The sequence below is a fragment of the Apostichopus japonicus genome, chromosome 12 (genome assembly GCF_037975245.1).
Source record: "Apostichopus japonicus isolate 1M-3 chromosome 12, ASM3797524v1, whole genome shotgun sequence".
Classification (NCBI taxonomy): domain Eukaryota; kingdom Metazoa; phylum Echinodermata; class Holothuroidea; order Aspidochirotida; family Stichopodidae; genus Apostichopus; species Apostichopus japonicus.
In genome coordinates, this window is record NC_092572.1 from 32,101,848 (window position 1) to 32,123,108 (window position 21,261).

Here is a 21,261-nt window from a genome sequence, read left to right on the forward strand (position 1 = left end):
CTTTACACTTTCTCTTACACAGGCTCTTTAGTGGATAAGCAGTTTGGTAACAGTTTTGTTTCATTTTTAATTTAGCATTTTAAAAAAATCCAACAAATTGTTTGAGCAGACACATAATAATACCAATTTTTCAGGCAAAAGTTTCAACATCTGTTGGGTGAGGGTAAGGATGGGAGGTTTTGAGTGGAGGGTGGGCTATAGGTAGGAGTTATCGGTGGGGAAAGGTGGGAAAGTTTTAGCAAGGGTCAGGTGGTTTTGAATGTTGAGATATATATTTATGTATATTATCAAAGTTAAGCAGGGAGGGCTCTACTCGTTAAGCCATAAAGGTTTTTTAGAACACTTCCTTGCACAACTAGTTTTTTTAAATTATTATTCACCTGAATGCTGTGATTAAACAAACAAATACATAAAATGTAATCTGTCATAATACTGTCATGAAATATATATATATATACTGTATATAAGGCTGCAGATTTAGTGGACTGTTACGGATTAATTAATTTGTGCATATTCATACTTTTGATCCATCTTTTACTTTATGGTAAATACATACTATTTACCCTGAGGGTCACCAGGAATCTATTGTGTTTGTATTCATTTTGGTATACTTGTACTTATATCCTCGCAAAGGTTGTCGACTCATTGCAGAAGTTGAAACCCTCTTCCCTTGATCAACTGTATATTGTGGTTACATTACAAGCACATGCCGTTTCTTAAAAGTATGTGTTACATTAGTTTCTCTAAATTTCCTAACATTTATCAGGTGATTTTGAATAAAAGCAAATAAACACAGCTTTTTGTGAAATGAAATTCGGTTAAATTTTATTGTAATCATGTTTTTGGAATTCAAAATTGCCAGTACTATAACAGAGAAATTGTAAAATATAGTTTACAGCCGGTTATGAATATCCTGAGCAATCTGTGCCCTTATTGCTAATCCAGCGGCTCGAGCTGCCCCTGGGTAGATCTCTGCATGTGGATCATCTGGAAGGTGCTGGTTCAGCTCGTGTTCTGGTTCCTGCATATCTTTAGCCAAATTGAAGAGGACAGCACATGCAACAATCGTTCTGCATGCTTGCTTGGGCCCAACATGCAATCCAACCATGAGACACGGGAACTTCATTTTCAGCTGTCCATTGACTTGTTCTATGAATACTCTAGTTCTTGGGTGAGCTCTGTGATTTGAGATGAATGAGAACTCCTATTGGTAGAAAATTCTAAACTGGATTCAGACGACCTCAAACTGTTATATATTTGGTCACTAAATCTTTTAATGGTAAATGATATTCAGGCTTGTTGGAACTGGAGGGGCAAGGGGGGGGGGGCGGGGCTTCTGCCCTGACTTTTTCGAAAAATGTAAAAAGTACCTCTTTCGCGAATGAAAAGTACGTCAGCTGCTCTCTCTAGAATATAAATTAAATATTAATATGGTTACAACTTCGTCACCTCCCCCACTCACCGGCCATAAATGATGACCCACCCTTTTATCAGGAAGAAATTACTGGTCCCCTAATTAGACTCCTTCGTGACATAGCCTACATACCTGTTATATGAAATTTCGGCTGGTGATTGCGGTTCTGCGATGGGGGTCATCAGGCAAGGCTTCAGTGGGTATCCACTGTCTCCAATCAGGATACCTTGTTTGTTGCCGGCCTCAAACTCCTGCCCAATGTTGCTATGTTGCAAGATTCTGCTGTCATGCGCAGAGCCCGGCCATCGGGCAACAACATTAGTGATTTTGTAACGACTGTTACACATGAGCTGCACGTTGATGGACTTGACGCGCTTTCGGTTAATATAAACGTAGGCATCCTCCCCAAGCCGCGAACCCTTGAGGAGAACGTGAGTACAGTCCACTGCACTCACAATGCGAGGGAATCCCGCAACATCGCTGAACCCTCGTTGTGTTGCCATGACTTCTTGTGGTGTGGTGGGGAATCTAATGACGTCGCCCTTCATTCTGATCAGATGAGAGCTGACTCTCCGAACTATCCGGCACGCACTCGCCTTACTCACTCCGTGATGATCCCCATGACCAGTGTGTACAGTTCCGGTCGCATAGAAGCGTAAAGCGATGCAGATCTGCAAGCGTCCGTCAATTGCATGGCTTCTCTTGGTTGGATGATTCAACCCCGCAGCGAGCAAGTCCATCAACCTCATCAACCCTCTTCTCGTGAAACGATATCGCTCGTGCATGTCTTCATCATTGAAGTTGTCGAGAGGATAATTTCGGTCCCGGAAAATTCGTTCTCTGCGTAGTCCAGCAGCAACTCTTTCGCCTAAGATCATTTGAAGTGCGGCCATTGTTGTAGTTGATATCGTTCGTGTATAGTGTAATTTGTGCAGACTTAGCAGCTTAAATTTGGCGCCAATTCGATCACATGACTAGAAATACACTAAGATCAGTCCCTAAGTCTCGTCAAGACGAGACGTAGACTAAGTCCCGTTAAGCTACTTAGTGAAAAGTGGACTAAGTCTTGTACGCGACTTAGTGATCTTTGTGAAACCGGCACTAAGTCCTATTCACTAAGATGCGTCTTAAGACCACTAAGACGCGACTTAGTGCTTTGTGAAACAGGCCCCAGGACCTATGAACCTATCAAGCTTCTTTCAGTATATCTCCTACACTTCTTGATGCACAGAATGTATAGAAACGGTAAAAATGAAGCAAATCTATTTTGTTGTGACTTGAATCACCAAACTTCTGGCTAGCAAGCATGGTTCAGGAAGAATTCCCCTGCCACTCTTTATCAATATCATGTCATAAAAACATTTCTTCATTGCATATTTGAGAGCTAAATACTGTTTAAAATAAACACTTTTAGAGTGCATTCAAATACCAGTGTGAAGCAGTGGATGCTCTAATACATAAATGTTATTTTCTTTGCATTCACAACTGTCCCAGTAACTTCATTTCCACTTATGCCAATAGACCGTCAACCTGCCCCCCCCCCCGACTCCCACCAGGGCTTAGCTTTATATCTTCATAAAAAATTACATTTTTCTCTCGGATAACATGTATTTACATGCCTTAAACTTAGTAAAAGAGGACAAGAAGTCTCAGATATGTTACAGAGCTCTTCTGAAGCACCCGGCTAGGGCTCAGATATATATATTCCACAGAGTAAAATTAGATTTAGTATTTCTATTACTGACATGTCCTCATGTGCTCAAAATTGATAGATTCCAAAAACTATTTGAAAATACTGAAGATTTGGAGAGCTTTGCAGTACCCTTGTAAGTCCAGTCACTATAAACAGAGAACACAGTTGGAAATACTTCATACTCATCTGAGTATATTCAGCGGTGAATACAGAATTTTCACTTGCGCTTGTTTAATTTTTAAACATTTTTTAAACATTGCTGAGCCAGTCACTGCAGTTGGTTTTAAAAATCTAATTGGTCTCAAAATTGAACTAACTTTAGCGACTTAAAATAAGTGGCCCAAAATGTCAAATATTGACTTTATTATCTCAAGATTTTGACCTGATATGTCAAACTTTTACTTTTTCATCTCAAAATGTTTTAATTCAAAATTTGGAGGTTACAAGTGTCTGCATCTGCCAAATTTGTGGAAAGAACTGACCATATTGGATAGCTATTGACCAGCTGAAGAGGGTACTCTATAAATCTTTGGTGATCTAAAATCTGCAAAGAGACCCCCAGAGAGTGGTGTAACTAGGTCAATGTAAGCAATGCAGTCTCCAGGGGCCTGGTGCCATTAAATGAAGAAAATTAATATAAAAGCACCTATCCACCCAAGCTGACACACTAAATTAGATACAATTATCTCCTGATGAGTGGAAATTCAAAAGACATTCTGTCCTCAATAGGAAAGAGAGGTGCGAAATATCACACATTTTTCAGTCAAGCCCAAATCATGCATGGTTGGGTTTGTGTGAGTTTGATGGTTTACTGGTTAATGGTTCTTACACTTCCCTGGTTATTTGGAAACTAAATGTTCTTTCCTTCCTATAGACATATATCAACATATATATCTATTTCTGACTGACATTCTCAATATCTACTATCACTAGGACTTAATTTTCATTCACATCACTTTCTTTTCTCTTCATTACGTTAACTTGAATTATCCTGAAGCGAGCTATTAAGGGATCACCTACTCCACCTGTAGTTACCAGTTTTTGATGGAAGTGTTCATACTGTGCTGGCAAGGACAATGAATGGTTCATCATCTGATATTTCCTCCATGTGATGGTAATCACAGTAATGGTTAGTGTAGAACAGTAATAGTACCTCTGGTTGATTTTTTGGATAGCATCGCAGATCAAGGAATGCTCTTGATTCTCCATTCACTCTCACTAAAAGAATGTTATTTAAAGTTTAACTCATCCACTCAATATACAACTGACAGAATTAATCCCTAGTAAGGGTATTAAAATAATCGGATTCTTGCTGGATTAATCCAGTACTTGGTATGTTTGTAATGAGCCTGCCATGACACAATAGCTGCCTAAACACCCTCTGGTACATTTTACCGTTTGCCAAACTGAAATAAAATTGCCTCCTGAGACTCAAATGAATAAAGTCTTCTAGAACTCCTGACACTCCCAGAATGGTAATACTGGAAGGCAACTTGTTGGTTTGTATAAAAGTAGCTTGGGTTACCTACAAATATGTCTTCTGTTGAGGTATTTATTTTCTTCAGATTCAAAGCAAAAACTTGAGATACCATTTTAGATTTTCTATAATGATGTAGAAACATTCAACTCAGTCGTGTATTGCCGAGCTTTGTGTTAGAGGTATTTGTAATGAACACTCCATCAAACAACAACAAACAACCTTGATTAAGTTAGGTAGGTCACAAAAAGGTCACACAACTATGGATATAATCTTGAACTTTAATGTAATTGTTTGTTATGATGTTTATTTACTGTAGTACAGTAGAGGTTACTGTTTTAAGCATTTGCTTAAATATTGAACATATGATTGAAATATAATTGGACAGTAAAATGCAAATCACCTCCACCTTTGATATTCATCTCAAAGATGTTTATCATATCATCTGAAGATTATGGTTGGGTTTGTATCTCCTTTACTTCTTTGATATTTTTCTCCAAACTCCTGATAAACTGTCGCACACCAGTTCTAAGATTCACAATCACATCCTGTGAGGCTAAAGAAGCATTATTCAAGTAAGGTGTACACAAAACCAGTGACATTGAGAGCCAGGCACAGTTCCATGCACAATTGTGTCACCTGGCTAACTTTTTAAGTCTTTGTTTACCCTAAGATAAAATACACTATTCTTTATCACATATTTCACTTAATTTGTATTGGAGATTCAATGCTTGTCTCAATTTCAGATTAATGTTTGTTTATATTTCAATTATGTTGGTATTTGTTGAGCTGTATATTCAGTGGGAAGCATTATGAGACCTTGAACTCATCTTTTACAGTCTATAAGTTTGTGTTCTTGTTGCATTAGTTTCTTTACAATGTTAGTATATTTTTAACTAAGTTTTAAATTTAATATCAAGATAGTATATAATATTAGAAGACATCCCTCATCTTTTACTAATTTTATTTTGTAATTCATTTTAAAAATACAGTAGCATACCATATGCTTATAATGTATGCAGTGTGATTTCTATGTGCCTGACAATGTTACATGATAGAATTCTGCTATTTGCAGACTTAGTGATGACAATTTAAATTAATAATAACATTATAACAGATAACGATATGTATTTTGATTTTCTCATCATCAGCTAAAATTCAATTTTTTTTCAGTTCTGAGATCAGCCTATTTAGGGATTTGCCAGCTTCATGTGTGGATTACAGCTCTTGAAAAAAGTGTGTACAGTTTATATGAGCAGAGTAATGATTGCATGGTCCACCACCTGTTTCTTACCCCACCCACACCCTCCCGTCATTAAGAATTCTTCTAAATGTTGTGTCTTAGACTCAGGGATTCTGTGAGACCTCTTTTGTTCAGTCTTTCTGTAATTTTAGCATTATCTCTACAAATTGTACCATAATTGTAGGTTTCAATAGGAGGAAATTCTGAAGTGATTTCTATGTTATAGCCAAGTACATCTCTAATCTTTCAAATCTGCCCAATTTTAATGGTCATTAGACATCCATTGTTTCATTATGACACATTTTCATTCCTGTGTGAGCATATAATACTCATGCTAATAAAGGCTTTATGTTGTCACTGTCTCTAGGTTAAGTGGATAATATGTAATTTATGACAAGGTCCACCCATCCCATCATATTTAATAGTTGTCATGGAAAATGCTAGTTTTGAGTATTTCACTGTGACAAGTAACAGTTTATGATTATATCACAGATGATAATACAACACAATATGGCAAGTTCTTAGCATGTTATATCATCTAAAATCCTTAATGCTTTTTTATTCTTTTTATGGTATAAAATTTGTTATGTAATTCTGTTATAAGTGTGTGTTTGGGTGGGGGTGGGGGGGGGGGGTCAGGTTGATGTCTATTGGCAAAAGTGGACATGACGTTACTGGGACAGTTGTGAAAGCAAATACAACAACATTTATGTATTAGAGCAGCATATGCTTGACACGGATATACCAATTGTTTGACAAAAGCAATCCAGGCCAGTAATTAGGCCTAACTTTGCTCGGCTTCAAAGTAAAGGTGAACAAAGATGAACAACTTTGTTGGCTTGCTGCACGATTCGTGTTAAAAGTACCAAACTAGAAGGGTGTACTGATTAATTTAGACTAATCCATAGGACTGCAAACATGTTACCAAGGCACAGAGTCATTTTAGCATTAGCTTATATCTGTGAGCAATAGAAAAACTGTTGAGTGAATATTAAAAAGGCAAACTTAATAAAAAAAGGCTTCCCTTGTTTGCATTAAAACATCCAGTTCTGATATTCTCAATATAGAACTAGTGACAACTGAGTCGTTATGCTTTTGTCTTTATCTCCTCATTAGGTAAATGTGGATTAATCAGTCTTGAGATGATCTTTGGGGGTCACATGATGCGGATCTTGCACAGAATGGTTTATAATATGCTGATGGTGATGGTAAGTGTGTAATTGGTGTATGCAGGACTGGTAAGCTGGGTTATAGTTAGAATTAGATTCGAGTCTGGGTAGAAAGTGATTTTGTTTCTGCCTAATCCTGGTGGAACAGAGACTTGCTTGATCAACAAACTCCCTAAGAGCCTAAGGGAAGATTAAGGTCTCAATCTAACATACATACACCATATATTAGGCACAGTATGCCATACATTACATTGCTTACCAATTTTAAAAGTACACAAAGAGGTGTATATGTTTAATAAACTGGGTCCATTTTTCGTTTCGTGAATGAATCATAAATTAAAGAACACATATTCTGATAGCTTGATACTTTCCAATTTGTCAGGGTGTCATTGTGTTGGGTGGCAGGGAAGGGTGGTAATATGTGTATACAGTGTGGCCACATTCCTCTGTATTGTCAGCCTCACTTCCACAAATAATAGGCAGTTAAATGTATGACACGCTCTTAAACAATCAATTTAGTTCATAAGTGCATGTCCTCTTACAATTAAATAGAGTCACTGCACACAAAATGAGACCCATACCCACACTAAGTTAAAACCATGCCCTGGATCTGGAGTGATACTACTCAACTCCCCTAAAAGGGGTAAAACGAGTAGGGTGGTGCAGTCTTGTTTATGCTGTGATTGGTTTCTGGCTGTAGTGTTGGGCGACAGCCCCTTTAAAGTTATCCTTGTCCTCGATTTCTTTGATGAGTTGTGGGAGGGCGTTCCAGTCTATTAGGGTTTTTGGCATGAATGAGAATTTTAAATAGTTTTTGTTGCAGGGAATTTGAATGTAAGATCCGTGTCTTGAAGAGCGGACGACCGGGCGCAGAATTGTTTGCGTTGGTATGGCAAGGCGACCCATTTCAGGGCATCCAAAAATTGATGTCAAATTTTAATGTGAAGATAACCTGATAGTTTATGTCATTTGATCTATGTACACAGGAATCACAAGTAAAAGGAACTGTTGTTTTTCTCAGAAACTCTTTGAATGCCACATTAAGTTCATAAGTTAGTACGACTAGTGTTGTAGTAAGTTGAATACCTCAGAATCAAAACACACTCCAAGTTGCTCCATGATAAAAGCAAAATTGCTTTGAATAATGTGAAAGTCCTGTCCTGTGAGCGATGTCAGTCCAACAACACAAAGATGAAAACAGCAATAGTAAACAATAAATTTGTTGCCCTGAGAATATAACTGTATAAATATTCATAGATCCTCATTATTTAAGACATAAGGAAAGACATTGATAGCATGATATTTGGAACTATTTCAATGGTCCTAACTGAACACTATAGCCTAAAGTACATGCCACGAAAGATACTTAGAGTAAAGCACTCTTCTTTACAGATATAAAAGTTATCACAGACCTTTTGAAGTTTCACCTATAAATTCACCTATAAATTTGACCTATGAATTTTCACCAGATAAATCTAGTTAAAGGGAAAGTTGAATTATTTTGTAGTCTCTCTTTGACCTCCAGCTTGTGCAGTTTTCAACATTGCTTTGCAACGGTTTCCTGTTCATGTCCTTCAAGGAATTGAAAAGAAAATTCAAACGGGCCAACATCACTGATGACATAACTTCCTTTGTGGATCAGAGTCTGGGTGAGTGTCTCTACAAACTAAATTTTCGACATTTAGTACTAAGTAATTATATTTTAATGTATTTAGGTTGCACAAATTCATGCATATTAGACCACTAGACCCAAACAAGAATACACTAGAATGCATAGTTACTACCATGATCAGACATTGTTATGCATATTCATGTATGTTCCTATTTGGAAGGAATGTAATATTTTCATAAACTGCATGTTGTAAACTTTCCAAATATTGACCCCAACATTGTGTCAAGATATTTATATCATTGGTAAATTATCTTGCTTTTCCACAATTGTGTAAGATGAATGAGGCCTGAGCACTAACATATTCTTTACGTACCCAATATAACAAATGTGCTACACATGTGTAATTATTGTGTTAATTCCTTTTCAATTAAAGCTGAGGAGTCAACCCACAACAGCATACAATAACCAGCATAAAAGTATATATTCCAGAGGATAATTTGAAGAACCTGCATGCCTTCATGTTTTCCAAGGTAAGCTGTGAACCATTTACTTTTTTAATGATCAATAAATCTCTTATTTTTATCATATCAATGAGACAATGGTCATCTTTCCACAAACAAATAATAGGTGTTATGCACTTTCATGCTGCTAGGATTTAGTTGTTTTATGTTGTGCTATATTTATGACTAAGGGAGTGAGATGAGAGAAAAATACTCAGAATTTCACTGACTTCATAAAGGAACTTTAATGGGTTTGTTTTGGCATATATCTATCCACAATGAGAAGAAAACATCAAAAACTGCAATAATCTATTGTAATAGAACCATGTGGGTAGCAAAGTTGGGTCACAACTATGGAATAAATTAAACCAAGATGGATTTAAATGTTAAACTTTAGAATTGGTTCTGGTGTGTATGAGAGAATCAATCAAGGGCGTAGAAACCGGGGGCTGGGGGAGCGCTTGCCCCCCCAGTGAAAAATATGGAGGGGCGGAAGTATCATTCCGCCCCCCCCCCCGCTTCGCAAGTCAGAAAACCCCTTTTTCATTTCGAAATGAGAAAAATCTCATTTGGAGCACCAAATTGCATCTATGGCCAGGTGAAAATGCAAAATTATTTACAAAATGGATTAGGTGTTGAAGTGTGCTATATTGCACCAAATTGCATCTGAGGCCACCTGAAAATACCAAAAAATTCCAAAGGGGAGGGGGACATCCCCTCTCCTTAGACCCCTCCCCCATGCCGGCCATCAGTCTTCAGCCCCCCCCCCACCCAAAAGTACCTTCCTACGCCACTGGTATCAATAGAATACAAATTGAAAATTACCTGCTTAGCTGAAGCAGCTTCAAGGACTTGTATGGTAGACCTCTGTAACAATTTGGCATGAAATAAGGAAATGCGAATGGTACTTGACACCAAGTCCTTAACTGACTGCTGAAATTGGTCTGATTTTTCTTCTTGTTCAAGCATGCAGAGGATAGCAAACTGACGTCCCTCTTGTGTTTCCTGCAGGTGTTTGAGGATGATGTCTGCTGCTGACTTGTTGAGTCCACAGGCAAAGCGATAGACATACTGGAGGTCAAGCGGGTTGATTCTCTTCAAGGTTTCCTTCACATTGATTGATGACGCTGCTGAAGACGCTCCTACAAATCCAAGCAGACAGATTATATGGGTTTTATTGTGTACAGTTTACTGCAGGCATCAGATCAAGGTGTTGACACATTGAAATAGTGTCACTGTACCATTGTTGTTGTTTTTTGTAGCATCAAATCTTCCTATAATTTAATCAGTAACCATTATATATAGTGCTATTTGTAAAACATCATTCACATGGTGTATGTCAATGATGTTTTGTTTTATGGTGTTGTGACATCATTGATATAACTGTAATTAAAAACATGAATCAGGGATTGATTCAAGTGTAAGATTTGTGCTAAGCAGCAGACACAATGGAGACAGAATGACAGAGAGTATTTATGGTCTATCTGATGTTCAAAGAAGGATACACTGTGCCTGACAGAAACTTAGACAAATATATCAACAGTTAATGTTATATTTTGTGAGGCCAAAATATTCAGAATTTAGGTTTTCAACCCTAAACCTAACTTCATTACATACTTCAGTGTTTCATTTTAGGTCTAAGCACAATCTAAACATCAATGCTTTTTGCATTCCTGGTTAAGATTTAAATTATCATGTTTACAACAGTACACTGAGTATTTAAGAGGTGCCATTGGCATTCAGATTGAAAGCCTGGTGCAGAGATGCCAACCAGTACGATTTTATCGTATTTAGTGCTATAAAACAAGTGAAATACGATAATACGATATTGCCTCTTGAAAATACGATTTTTCAGGTTTCAAAATTTTTCTTTAAAGTAAGCGGAATTGCATAGAAACATGTACAAGTAGCCCCCAAACCCTGACAAACACATTGAACAACGAGCCTACATGGGTGGGAAATACGCGGGATCGGCAGCTTTACAATTTTCTAATTGAATGTTAATGAAAAAGCAAACATTTTAATAGCCCATTCTTACCAGTAGAACATTTTTCTGACATTTTACTGGCCCGGGGCCAACGGGCCAGTAGTAGTGTCGAGTTTTCGTGAAAATCTGATTCTTCTCTCCAAATTTTATTTTTTAGGATATTCGGTTTTTGTGTCAAGAGGTTGGCATCTCTGCTGGTGTAAGTTATTCATCCTGATACAAAAAATACTTCATTCTCAATATATCATATCATTCAAAGTTTTGGTGTGCTCTGTATAGGAACTTTCTGGCCTTTATTTTCTGATTTCCATTTCACAATGCCACTGAAGTAATTGAATCAAACATTCCAACAAACTTGCAAACTCTATTAAAAGAGGCTTGGAGAGCAAAACACTCCTATTCCTACAATATCCCGGATGATATTGTGGTTGGTGGGTACATATACTATAAACACTAGTACTGTAGCATAACTTGCGGTATTTAGCATACATAGTTAGCTTCTTGAGATAACAGCATATGAATAGTTATTTGAAAGGAATATTCCAATTTGGAGTGGTATGGCCTTAACATATTATTACAATGTAAAAGGGACATCATTATTAAGGTTTCAGGCTCTTAACAGAGTTGTTTTAAGACTATACTTTTTTTACAGTCAGTGTTTGTTTATTAGTATGGAGTACAACCTTAAGTTCCTTTTCAGTAACAGATTACTATGCAAATTATTATGCAAATAATTGTGCATATGTATTATAATATTGACCTCACGTGAGTTAGGGTCATCAGTGCTGCTGCTCTATAATTCTACTCTGCTAGAATTAGTAAAAGTTTTGACAAAAACTTCATATTACCCGCGAAATTGTAAACTTACTTTGCAAAACAGTTACAGGGAAAAGAGAGAACTGCAGAGGATGATTTAATTTTATAAGGTCATGAAAGTAATATTTTAGTTTTTCTGATATTAGGTTTTGACGGGTGTGTCACATATTTCACTCTTACAATGCCACCTAATTACAGATTCCTTTAAATGTTATTTATTAGTTTGTATTCTTGTCTCGTTACTTGCAAACTAAAGTTGCCTAGGACGAACAAAGTCACGGTGTTTGTTTAGGTTCTAACATTTTGTGTATTGTTATTGTGGTAGTCGACCAGGTCATCTATGGAATCTTTGTGTGATGAGATATCATAAAAAGCTTTACTTTTAATAATTTTGGATTAGGATGACTTAACAAATAATCGAACACTAAAAGGAACACGGAATCATGACTGTCAATGCTACTACTCATATTAAGGTAAAAATACGATTTAAAGGCTAATACTACATGGCTATTTTGATAAATGATTGAAACATAAATAAATAGAAAGATATTTTCAGCAGCGTTGCCTTGATGATATTTATAATTGTATTGTTGCCAGATGCAAAATATTACCGACTCTAATAATTCATATCGTTTTGATACAAAATTTGATGAGGATCTGGTTTATATATTTACCTGCATAGTTTTAATCTTTACCTCAGCAAGTTTGCAAAGCAATCAACTTTAACCACAGGAAAGGCATTTAACAATATGTAGGGTGAGTTTATATTACTGACGCGCAAAAATCGAGTTAAAAAGGCTGAATAACGTGGTTTATAATAAATAGAAATGTCAAAGTATTTGATATGGTTATACAAAAAATCCAGTTTAATCTGCTTTATCTGACATTGCCTTGGTGTTCCCGGAGGTACCTCTACCTTAAGTCTCTCTTGTCTTCAAATACAACAAACAAAAATATAAAAAGATCAAAACCCAATTCTTTCTTAGGTTGAACCCGGTCAGTGGTAAAGTATCACTCTTTATTTGTTTACATTGTTGCGCGTGTTTTATGAATGTTAATTTACAGCAGACACTGTGGGGTGGGGTACGAGGAGCATAAGCTGTTTGTTTGTGCACATGAGAGGACATACGAACAATACTTCCATCTCTTAAGTTTACTAATTATCTTACACATCAGAGATGACAAATTTTGGCATCATTAGTATCGGAACTGAGGACTTACCTTCACTAAGAATCCAAACCAGATGATGGGAGGCATAAAACTCACAGAGGATTTTGAGCGATATTCGTGCAACCGTCTTATATCGACACTGTGAATTGTCAAAAACCACTTCCTGTGCCAACATCCCGAGCTTCATATAGTTATCATAGAACTCTTGTCCAAGTTCTGAAACTAAATAGGTCTTCTCCCATGACAGCTGCTGGTTCTCCTTTGTGAGGCCGTCGAAAGCAATACGGTACAGTTTAGCTAGTTCTGTTTCAAAAGCAGGCACCTCAGTATTAGCACCTCTCTTGTTTTTCATATGGTTATGAAAGCATGCGATTACAAAAGTGAAAAATCTTGTTACTGTGCTAAATATTTCGATTTCTGGCCTCTCGTGTGCTATGTGAGCGACCATAGTGGAGAAGAGAGGGACCTGACATAGATCTCTTAAGAAGGGGTTTCTCTGAAGCTGCTTTTCGATTCGATCTGCCAACTGGACATCATCAGCCACCGCCTTCAGGACATAGTTTCGACGTTCAGCCACCCCAAACCCTGTTAATCTGATTCGTTTTGTGTCGGGGTGTAAGTTAGACGGGAGGTTCAATGTCCTGGTAAGTATGATGACAAGAATGTCTAGAACATTTTCATCTCAATGATGGAGTAGATATCTGTTTTGGTTTCATTCTTGTCAGGATACTCGTCATAACTGTCAAATAACATGGCAACAGACTTTTTGTATACTTTGAGGATTTCCTTAATGCAAGATTCGTCCATGTCCTCATCTTCGGGCACTATGGCATGCTTGATAGCAGTGTATATAGACTTTACACCTGTCAGTTGCCTCAACTGGAGAAATATAAATATTTCTACATCTTTGAGAGGAGATTCAGGGTTCTTAGTACACCAGTCATAGACAAACTGTGATGCAAGTGTTGTTTTCCCGTACCCAGGGTCTGCCTCAATGATTTTTCTTTTTGACTTAGTTTTGGGGCTGCTCAGAATATCGTTGTAAGATTGTAACGATTCTAGAACATCGGGCTTTTGCATGGAATCACCCTCCTGAGCCAAGTAGTAAATACCTCCCTCAACAAATATACTGTTAACACTACCCTTGCTCATGGAAGGAAATGGCTTTGCTGTTTCGTAATACTTTCGATAGGCTGTTTTTGAAAACTTGATGAAATCTCTTTTCTTTTCTGAGAATAAAAAAACACAAAGCTTTTTGAACAATTTAAAATTTACATTGAAACACTGTCCTCTATTTACAGGCACAGGGCAATTCCTTTTGTTTAAATCTGTATAAAAAAGTAGAGTTTGTCACTAAATCCGTGTCAATTCTCTATTGTCTAAAATGGTGTAGGTCAGTGTTCCTCGAACACACGGGATGGTTTTTAATTAGTACTTCTATGGAGATATTAAATTCACACAACATGTATTGATGCTAACATTGGAACATATGATTAGGCCTGTATTACCTTTACCTCGCTTCGTGCTTTACGAATTTGTAGAGGGATGAACAAATAAAGATGTGCATCTTTATGCTAACGACAAAATAGTATCAGGACTATAAAAACTTTGTCCAAGTCATGAACGAAAAATTTCAACAAATTATTCGACATTCAATTTGCTGACACAGGAGAACATTGGCTGCTTTCAGAAAATGAAGGTTTGAACATTTTCATTTTGACTTGGCGACTCGAACCATTATATATAAATACGTGACATTCAGGATACAGTTTGAAATGTGTAATAAAAACGGGTAAAGCAATAAATAAATAAATAGTAACCTCAAACGATTAACTATCTGGCAATTATCAAGGAGAGCATTCAAATAATGTTATTATTTTATAAGCTTGAATACTGCTGCAGTCGAAATGTTTGTCTATTATTTATCCCGCTTGTTCCTGTTCCTGTTTCATATCGCTCATTTGAACTTCCTTTGATGTATTTACAAAAGCCGAATTTCTCTTATATAAATCCCAGTCACCGATCTGTTCTCAGAGAAGATAGGGTAACTACATATATAGGGACTTGTTATTTTCTAGTTAGTTCGGTTATATGTACAAGAGAGGCTTTAACGTCACTCAGTTTTGATACTCCGATACATCAGACATTTTCTCCTTTTTTCGGCTGTTCTTGTTTTCAAACTCACACCCTTTATCATGAATAGTCAAGTTAGTCAACAAATATCAGTATCTATGAAAATGAGACTTAATGTTATAAAAGCCAAATTTTATAGCCACATGATATCATGTCACAGTTCAATCTTAAATACCTTTGTGACTTTTCTCTCTTGCTTGAGTGACTTTAAACATGAATATAATATTTAGAACAGTTGATTACCTTCGAGATATGGGTCTTTCTTTGCTTGAGAAGTCTTTGCTTGGAAAGAACTTTGTATTTTCGCAGAGAGACCAGCCAGCTTCAATTCTTGTAACATCTCTAAAAGATCTGTTATACCAGAATGAGTTATAATTCCTCGATCATCCAAAAGATTCACCATTTCTAATCCAGGTGTCTTGGATCTCTTGATGCTATCAATCTCTCCAGGTTTTAATCCAAGCAAAATTGATAATCGTTGAATCATGGGAACATCCAGATGATCAGCTAGGTCGACTTTAAAACGACCGAAACCTGCGACATAAAAACAAGTAAAGGCGATGCAAAGAGTTCCAAACTACATCTGTCTGGTGTGCATGTTAAACGTGCATGCTAAGCCTCCACAGTATATCGATAGGTGTACGTCGTTCCTTTACTTTTTACTACTTTTGTTCCACAGATGTTCCTAACTACAATGCTGTTAGTCAAAGAGGGCAATTAGGTTTGTGTATCGTCTTAATGTATACCTATATTATTACCACGACATATATTAAAGACATTTGCATCCATTGGTCACTTAACCCATGAAGTTAGTTACCTATATCATTAGCAGTTATAGTATTAGTCTGTGATAATAGGCTGGTTTATGTATCAGTAAAACTCGATCAGTTTTCATCAGGTGCGATTCACAAATTATTAAATATTGCTCACAAGAAATTTTGACTCAAATTGAAGTTATCCAGGTGTCTCGAATCTATCGTTTCTATTAATCTCTCTAGATTTTAATGCAAGTAAATTTGATAATTGTTAAATCACGAGAAGAGGCTGATGGTCAGATAGATTGACTTTAAAATTATCGACACCTGCGACTTAAGTAAGTAAGTTTTAACATAAAATGTTAGAATTTCCTAATCCTAAATCGTTACATCTGCAATAAACCGCTAATTTTGTTTTGCAGATGATATGGTTATTGCAAGAGATATAATCGTCACTAATTTCATCATACAGAGAACCTCCTCAACCCTAGTCAAATATGTATTCCTCTGCTTCTACTCACTAGACATATACTTTTAAGTCGAATGTCAATTAAGGCCGCTTTAATTTTTCTTACTCGGAGTATCAAATTGTCACAAATATATGTATAATGTCACTAGTTCTTGGCTAAATTACTTTGAACATTCACGGGCTATTGTGTGCGTTCTCTTTCAGAATAAGACGCTCGCATTTTTGGCAAAGTTTAGCCGTGCTTTTGGCGGCTATGATGTAACAAAATGTCAGGTCAAAACGGTTGTAGGAAGGTTATGTGTTCACTTGATTCATGCAGAGACCTTTAAAACAAATTCTCGAGTACACATGTACAGATTGTACCCAAGAATGAGTACAAGTACTGAATCGAGTATTTCAAGTCTGATATGGCTACTGTATTGTGAATTACTACATTAATTGTACGCTGCGAAAGAAATATTTACAATGTAGTCCGCTGAACATACACGCTTATCAACTGCGTATATCTGAACAAAGGAATGTATACGTAGCCACTGCCTTTCTTCCTGAACACTCAGTTAAAAGTCTTAACACGTATGTCTGCCTAAGCCCCCCCCCCCTCCCCTCCCCCACACCTCACCAAACATTGTAGCTCTGGTATTGTATAGATTTTTTTCTGACACAAGGACAGATAAAGCAATAAATAAGTAGTCCGATTACTATTACTTTTCACTGAGAGTATCTTACCTTCTGCAGGGTTTGTCCCTGTGTCCCTTCCAGTGCTTTGAGAGGGGTCCGCCTGTGCCATTATTGACCTGTAGAACAAAACTGAAACTTTTAGTTTCTGACGTTACGGTATCATTTACAACTAAAAATGTTAGAAACGTCAGCTTCTAATAATAACTTTATCAAAAACACAAGATTGTCATTAAAACCACACTCGACTCAGCAATTCATCGTCAGAATTTTTCCTAGATCATTATATGTGTGTTTTGTGTTGTGTTTTTGTGTAAATTAAAAGTACCGCAAACTTATCGTTTGACTTGCTATAACCTGTAACTTTTACCCCAAGTAAAATTAAAGTAATAACAATGTACAGAAAAACACAAAGATGCGAGGACGTTAAGGTGTACTAACAAGAACAAAGCTCAGACTTGCGAACATCGTAGTTATTATCGTTACGGTGTACTAAAAGGAACAATGCTTAAACTTGCAGTCATCGTAGTTGTTATCGTTATAGTATAGTAACAAGAACAATGCTCACACTTACAGACATCGTAGTTATCGTTAAGGTGTACTAACAAGAACAATGCTTAGACTTGCAGTCATCGTAGTTGTTACCGTTATAGTATAGTAACAAGAACGATGCTCAAACTTGCAGGCATCGTAGTTATCGTTAAGGTGAACTAAGAAGAACAGGGCTTAAACTTGCGGTCATCGTAGTTGTTACCGTTATAGTGTAGTAACAAGGACAGCCCTTAAACTTGCAGTCATCGTAGTTGTTATCGTTATAGTGTAGTAACAAGAACAGACTCAAACTTGCAGACATCGTAGTTATCGTTAAGGTGTACTAACAAGAACAAGGCTTAAACTTGCAGTCATCGTAGTTGTTATCGTTATAATGTACTGCTCAACTTGCAGTCATCGTAGTGATTATTGACAGTAAAAGGTTTGAATTAAATATATTCCTTATCATATTAACTAGACAAAAACTGAAATATTGGTCAATGCAAAACGTGTGATATGAACTGAATGCATATAGGTTACAATGGTTCTAAATGGTTCTGCGTGAGAACGTTCCGTGGAATTTCCAATATTAGCAGAGATTGAGTAGCCTAAGTTGAATCAGACGGTAGATCTGGTAGCATATGCTAATTGTCATTAAGAAGCATTAGGAGAATTTTTGTTTAATATTCCACAGCTAATGCCCTATTGGCTACAGGACAACGAAGCCGGGGATCTAAGCAGACATGCCCCCCCCCCCCCTACCACTTCGTAAATACATGAAAAGTGAGATTTTTCATATATTGTTCCTCTTTGATACACGCTGCACCACAGTGTTGTAGCCGAGATATACAATTTTCCAAACCAGGACCGATACCAAAAGGTTCAAGACCGAGATCTGAAGCTCCGAGATCTCCATAAATGGTTTACTTACACGAAGGGTCAAGCAAAGTTTCACTGTATACGTTTGTGTACACACTTTCATTGTTATGAAAACGACATCCTCTGGTGCCTCTTATGTGATATGGATAACTTTAAATGTCGTGCTTCCCTTCATTAGATACACATACTTCCTTATCAAATGTACATATATGGTCCAACGTGATATACCATACGACATGAATCTCCCCTCCCCCGACCAGTTTTAAAATAAGATGTTGTTCTTTATATAAAGAATTATTTCAATGAGAACTTTAGGATTATTTAGCAAGATCCATTTCTATTGAAACCTGTGAAGAATAGGCAGGGAGCTGTCACTGATTTTGGGTGAATACATCTGTCATGAAAGGTCGGTTAGTACATGAATGCAACGTTAACCCGAGACATTATATATTATGAATATAGTTGGAGGTGAACAACAAAGCTTATGAAAATGTTGCTTCTGTATCGGAACTGACAGGTTATGTTACGAGACATGTATATTGATAGGGACTGTGCCACCATTTTGTCCAATGTGACATGCCATTTCGTCACCAACGTTCAGTGAAACTAAACATATACGCTATAAAGAAAAACCTCTACAGAAAATGTAATGCTCTCATGAAATGAATAAACAAATTCAAAAAATGACTTGATCGATTCTTCACCGTGTGATCAGATGAACATATATCGTCAATGTATATATACTAATAGTGTGGCTTCAGTGGAGAAGTGACATCGTATAGCCCCTTCAGAGTATTTCTAGGGCCGACAAATTGAACCGTGAGGACTTATTGAATTACAGTCCAAAAATCGCAACACACGCTTTCCGTTTGTGAGTACTAACAAACAGGATTTTGTTTCATTGAAAGACAAACAGTCTGCAGGGAAAATCGTTTATGCTACCCCCCCCCCACCCCCTATGCAAGCTTTTCGTCAACCCACAACTTAGATTTCTTCTCTATTCCTCCAGACTTCCCTACCCAGTTTCCATCTTCGCAGGTAATTTCCTTTTAAAATATACCCCATGCTACGGGCAACGTGGTTAACGCATTGACATGTTATCAAAACCTAAAATGTATTTTAATTGCTTCTTACTTCAAGTCTAGGTGATTTGAGGTGCAATAGGTGACAAAGATGGAAAAATATCCTACTTCCAAAATCTTATCAGGGAATGGTATGCCCCATAATATATAACTCAACAATACTATTTGGCAAGTGGTGAGGAAAAAACAAAAGAAAGCAAACATATGGTAATTTCAAAATATACCCACCTTCCTTAACTCCTTCATTGGTTAGTACAATGTATTACCTTCATATACATATATGTATATATGTATATATGTATATATGTATATATAAATATATATTTATATATATATATATATATATATATATATATATCTATATATATATCTATATATATATATATATATATATATCTATATCTATATCTATATCTATATATATATATATATATATATATATATATATATATTTATATATATATATATATATATATATATATATATATATATATATATATATATATATATATATATATATATATATATATATATATATATATATATATATATATATATATATATAAACTTTTCAATTGGGATAAACCCATAGGCGTACGAGGCGGGGGGGGGGGCAGGGGGGCAGACTGCCCCCCCCCAAATTTCCAGAGGACAAGAAATTCGGACAAAAGTCCTGAAAAATTCGGGCAGCCTAAGAGGAGAAAAAAAAAATATATATATATATTTTTTTTTTTTTTTTTTTTGTTCTTCCTCTTAGGCTGCCCGAATTTTTCAGGACTCTTGCCCGAATTTCTTGTCCTCTGGAAATATATATATCTATATATAAATATATATATATATATATATATATATATATATAGGCCTATATATATATATATATATATATATATATATATATATATATATATATATATATATATATATAAATATATATGTATATAAATATGCAGTAGCTGGCCCGAATCTTTTTCAAATTTTTGCCCGACATTTCCATGGTTTTCTTTATTTAGCATCATGATGCCCGAATATTTCCGTGTAACACCACCGTAATCGCAGTTCATCTGAGCTACCACGCTTTTTGTACGATAAATTTTTTTCTAACTAGTCAATTGTATACCTGGACCAATGGCGGCGGAACCGGGGGGCACAGGGGGCACGTGCCCTCCCCCCCCACTTTTCCTCAGGTTAAAAATGTGCCTTTTTTCTACATAAAAATTGAGGTGCCTCAAGTTAGCATGAGGCCAGGGAACCAGAATGAACACTCGGGAAGGGCCGTTTCCGGCCATCTGAGGGGTTTTGTAAACCAGAAAAAACTCTAATTCGGAAGATCCCTACATTAGCTACTAACATGATTTCACCTCATTTTGTCTCAAAAGAAAACTTGTTCCTTATTTCCCAATTTGCGCATTGGATATTGCATATTTTCCTTTAGGCGGGGGGGGGGGGGAGGGGGGCGTTGATGGAGTGATGTGTATACACAAATAAGATAATACAATAAGAGTTATAAAGGGTACTAAATATAAGGCTGCATCAGTCCAATCGAATTTCTGCAAAGTGCCCTTTGATGTCGGTGCCCCCCCCCCAGATTAAAAGTGCTTCCGCCGCCCTTGACCTGGACATCCCCAACATGAGTGTATGTAAGAAACATTTTCTTTT

The 21,261-nt window shown here is 36.6% G+C and overlaps 3 protein-coding genes and 1 long non-coding RNA gene across 20 annotated transcripts in view; 1 reads left to right on the forward strand and 3 right to left on the reverse strand.

Annotated features, from left to right (window-relative positions):
• The window catches only part of LOC139977751 (uncharacterized), a 177,053-nt gene that overhangs the window by 150,063 nt on the left and 5,729 nt on the right, over positions 1-21,261 (reverse strand). For all 17 annotated transcript variants that reach the window (XM_071987358.1, XM_071987357.1, XM_071987356.1 and 14 more), the window contains exons 2-5: positions 17,165-17,232; positions 15,458-15,748; positions 13,133-13,384; positions 9,934-10,250 (exon numbers count right to left, since the gene is read on the reverse strand). In XM_071987358.1, the coding sequence (XP_071843459.1) occupies positions 9,934-10,250; positions 13,133-13,384; positions 15,458-15,748; positions 17,165-17,225 (921 nt within the window). In that variant the 5' untranslated portion in view covers positions 17,226-17,232. The remainder of the gene's footprint in view (positions 1-9,933; positions 10,251-13,132; positions 13,385-15,457; positions 15,749-17,164; positions 17,233-21,261) is intronic.
• LOC139977745 (NLR family CARD domain-containing protein 4-like) overlaps positions 1-21,261 on the reverse strand; it is a 346,755-nt gene that overhangs the window by 144,986 nt on the left and 180,508 nt on the right. The gene's annotated exons all lie outside the window — the stretch shown is intronic.
• LOC139977755 (putative nuclease HARBI1) lies at positions 3-2,591 on the reverse strand. Its single transcript, XM_071987362.1, has 2 exons — positions 1,547-2,591; positions 3-1,178 (listed from the first exon to the last, which is right to left on the reverse strand). Exons 1-2 carry the CDS (start codon positions 2,305-2,307, stop codon positions 893-895), a joined length of 1,047 nt encoding a protein of 348 aa, XP_071843463.1. The 5' UTR covers positions 2,308-2,591; the 3' UTR covers positions 3-892.
• Positions 2,979-9,580, forward strand: LOC139977779 (uncharacterized). Its single transcript, XR_011796689.1, has 3 exons — positions 2,979-5,820; positions 6,944-7,035; positions 8,522-9,580. It is a non-coding gene; the product is annotated as an uncharacterized lncRNA (long non-coding RNA).

Excerpts from the sequence above, each read along its gene's own strand:
- LOC139977755 (XM_071987362.1), bottom strand. The coding sequence starts at position 2,307 with ATGGCCGCACTTCAAATGATCTTAGGCGAAAGAGTTGCTGCTGGACTA. Across the intron at positions 1,179-1,546 it reads GCCGAAATTTCATATAACAG|AGCTCACCCAAGAACTAGAG; the intron begins GTATGTAGGCTA and ends CTCAAATCACAG.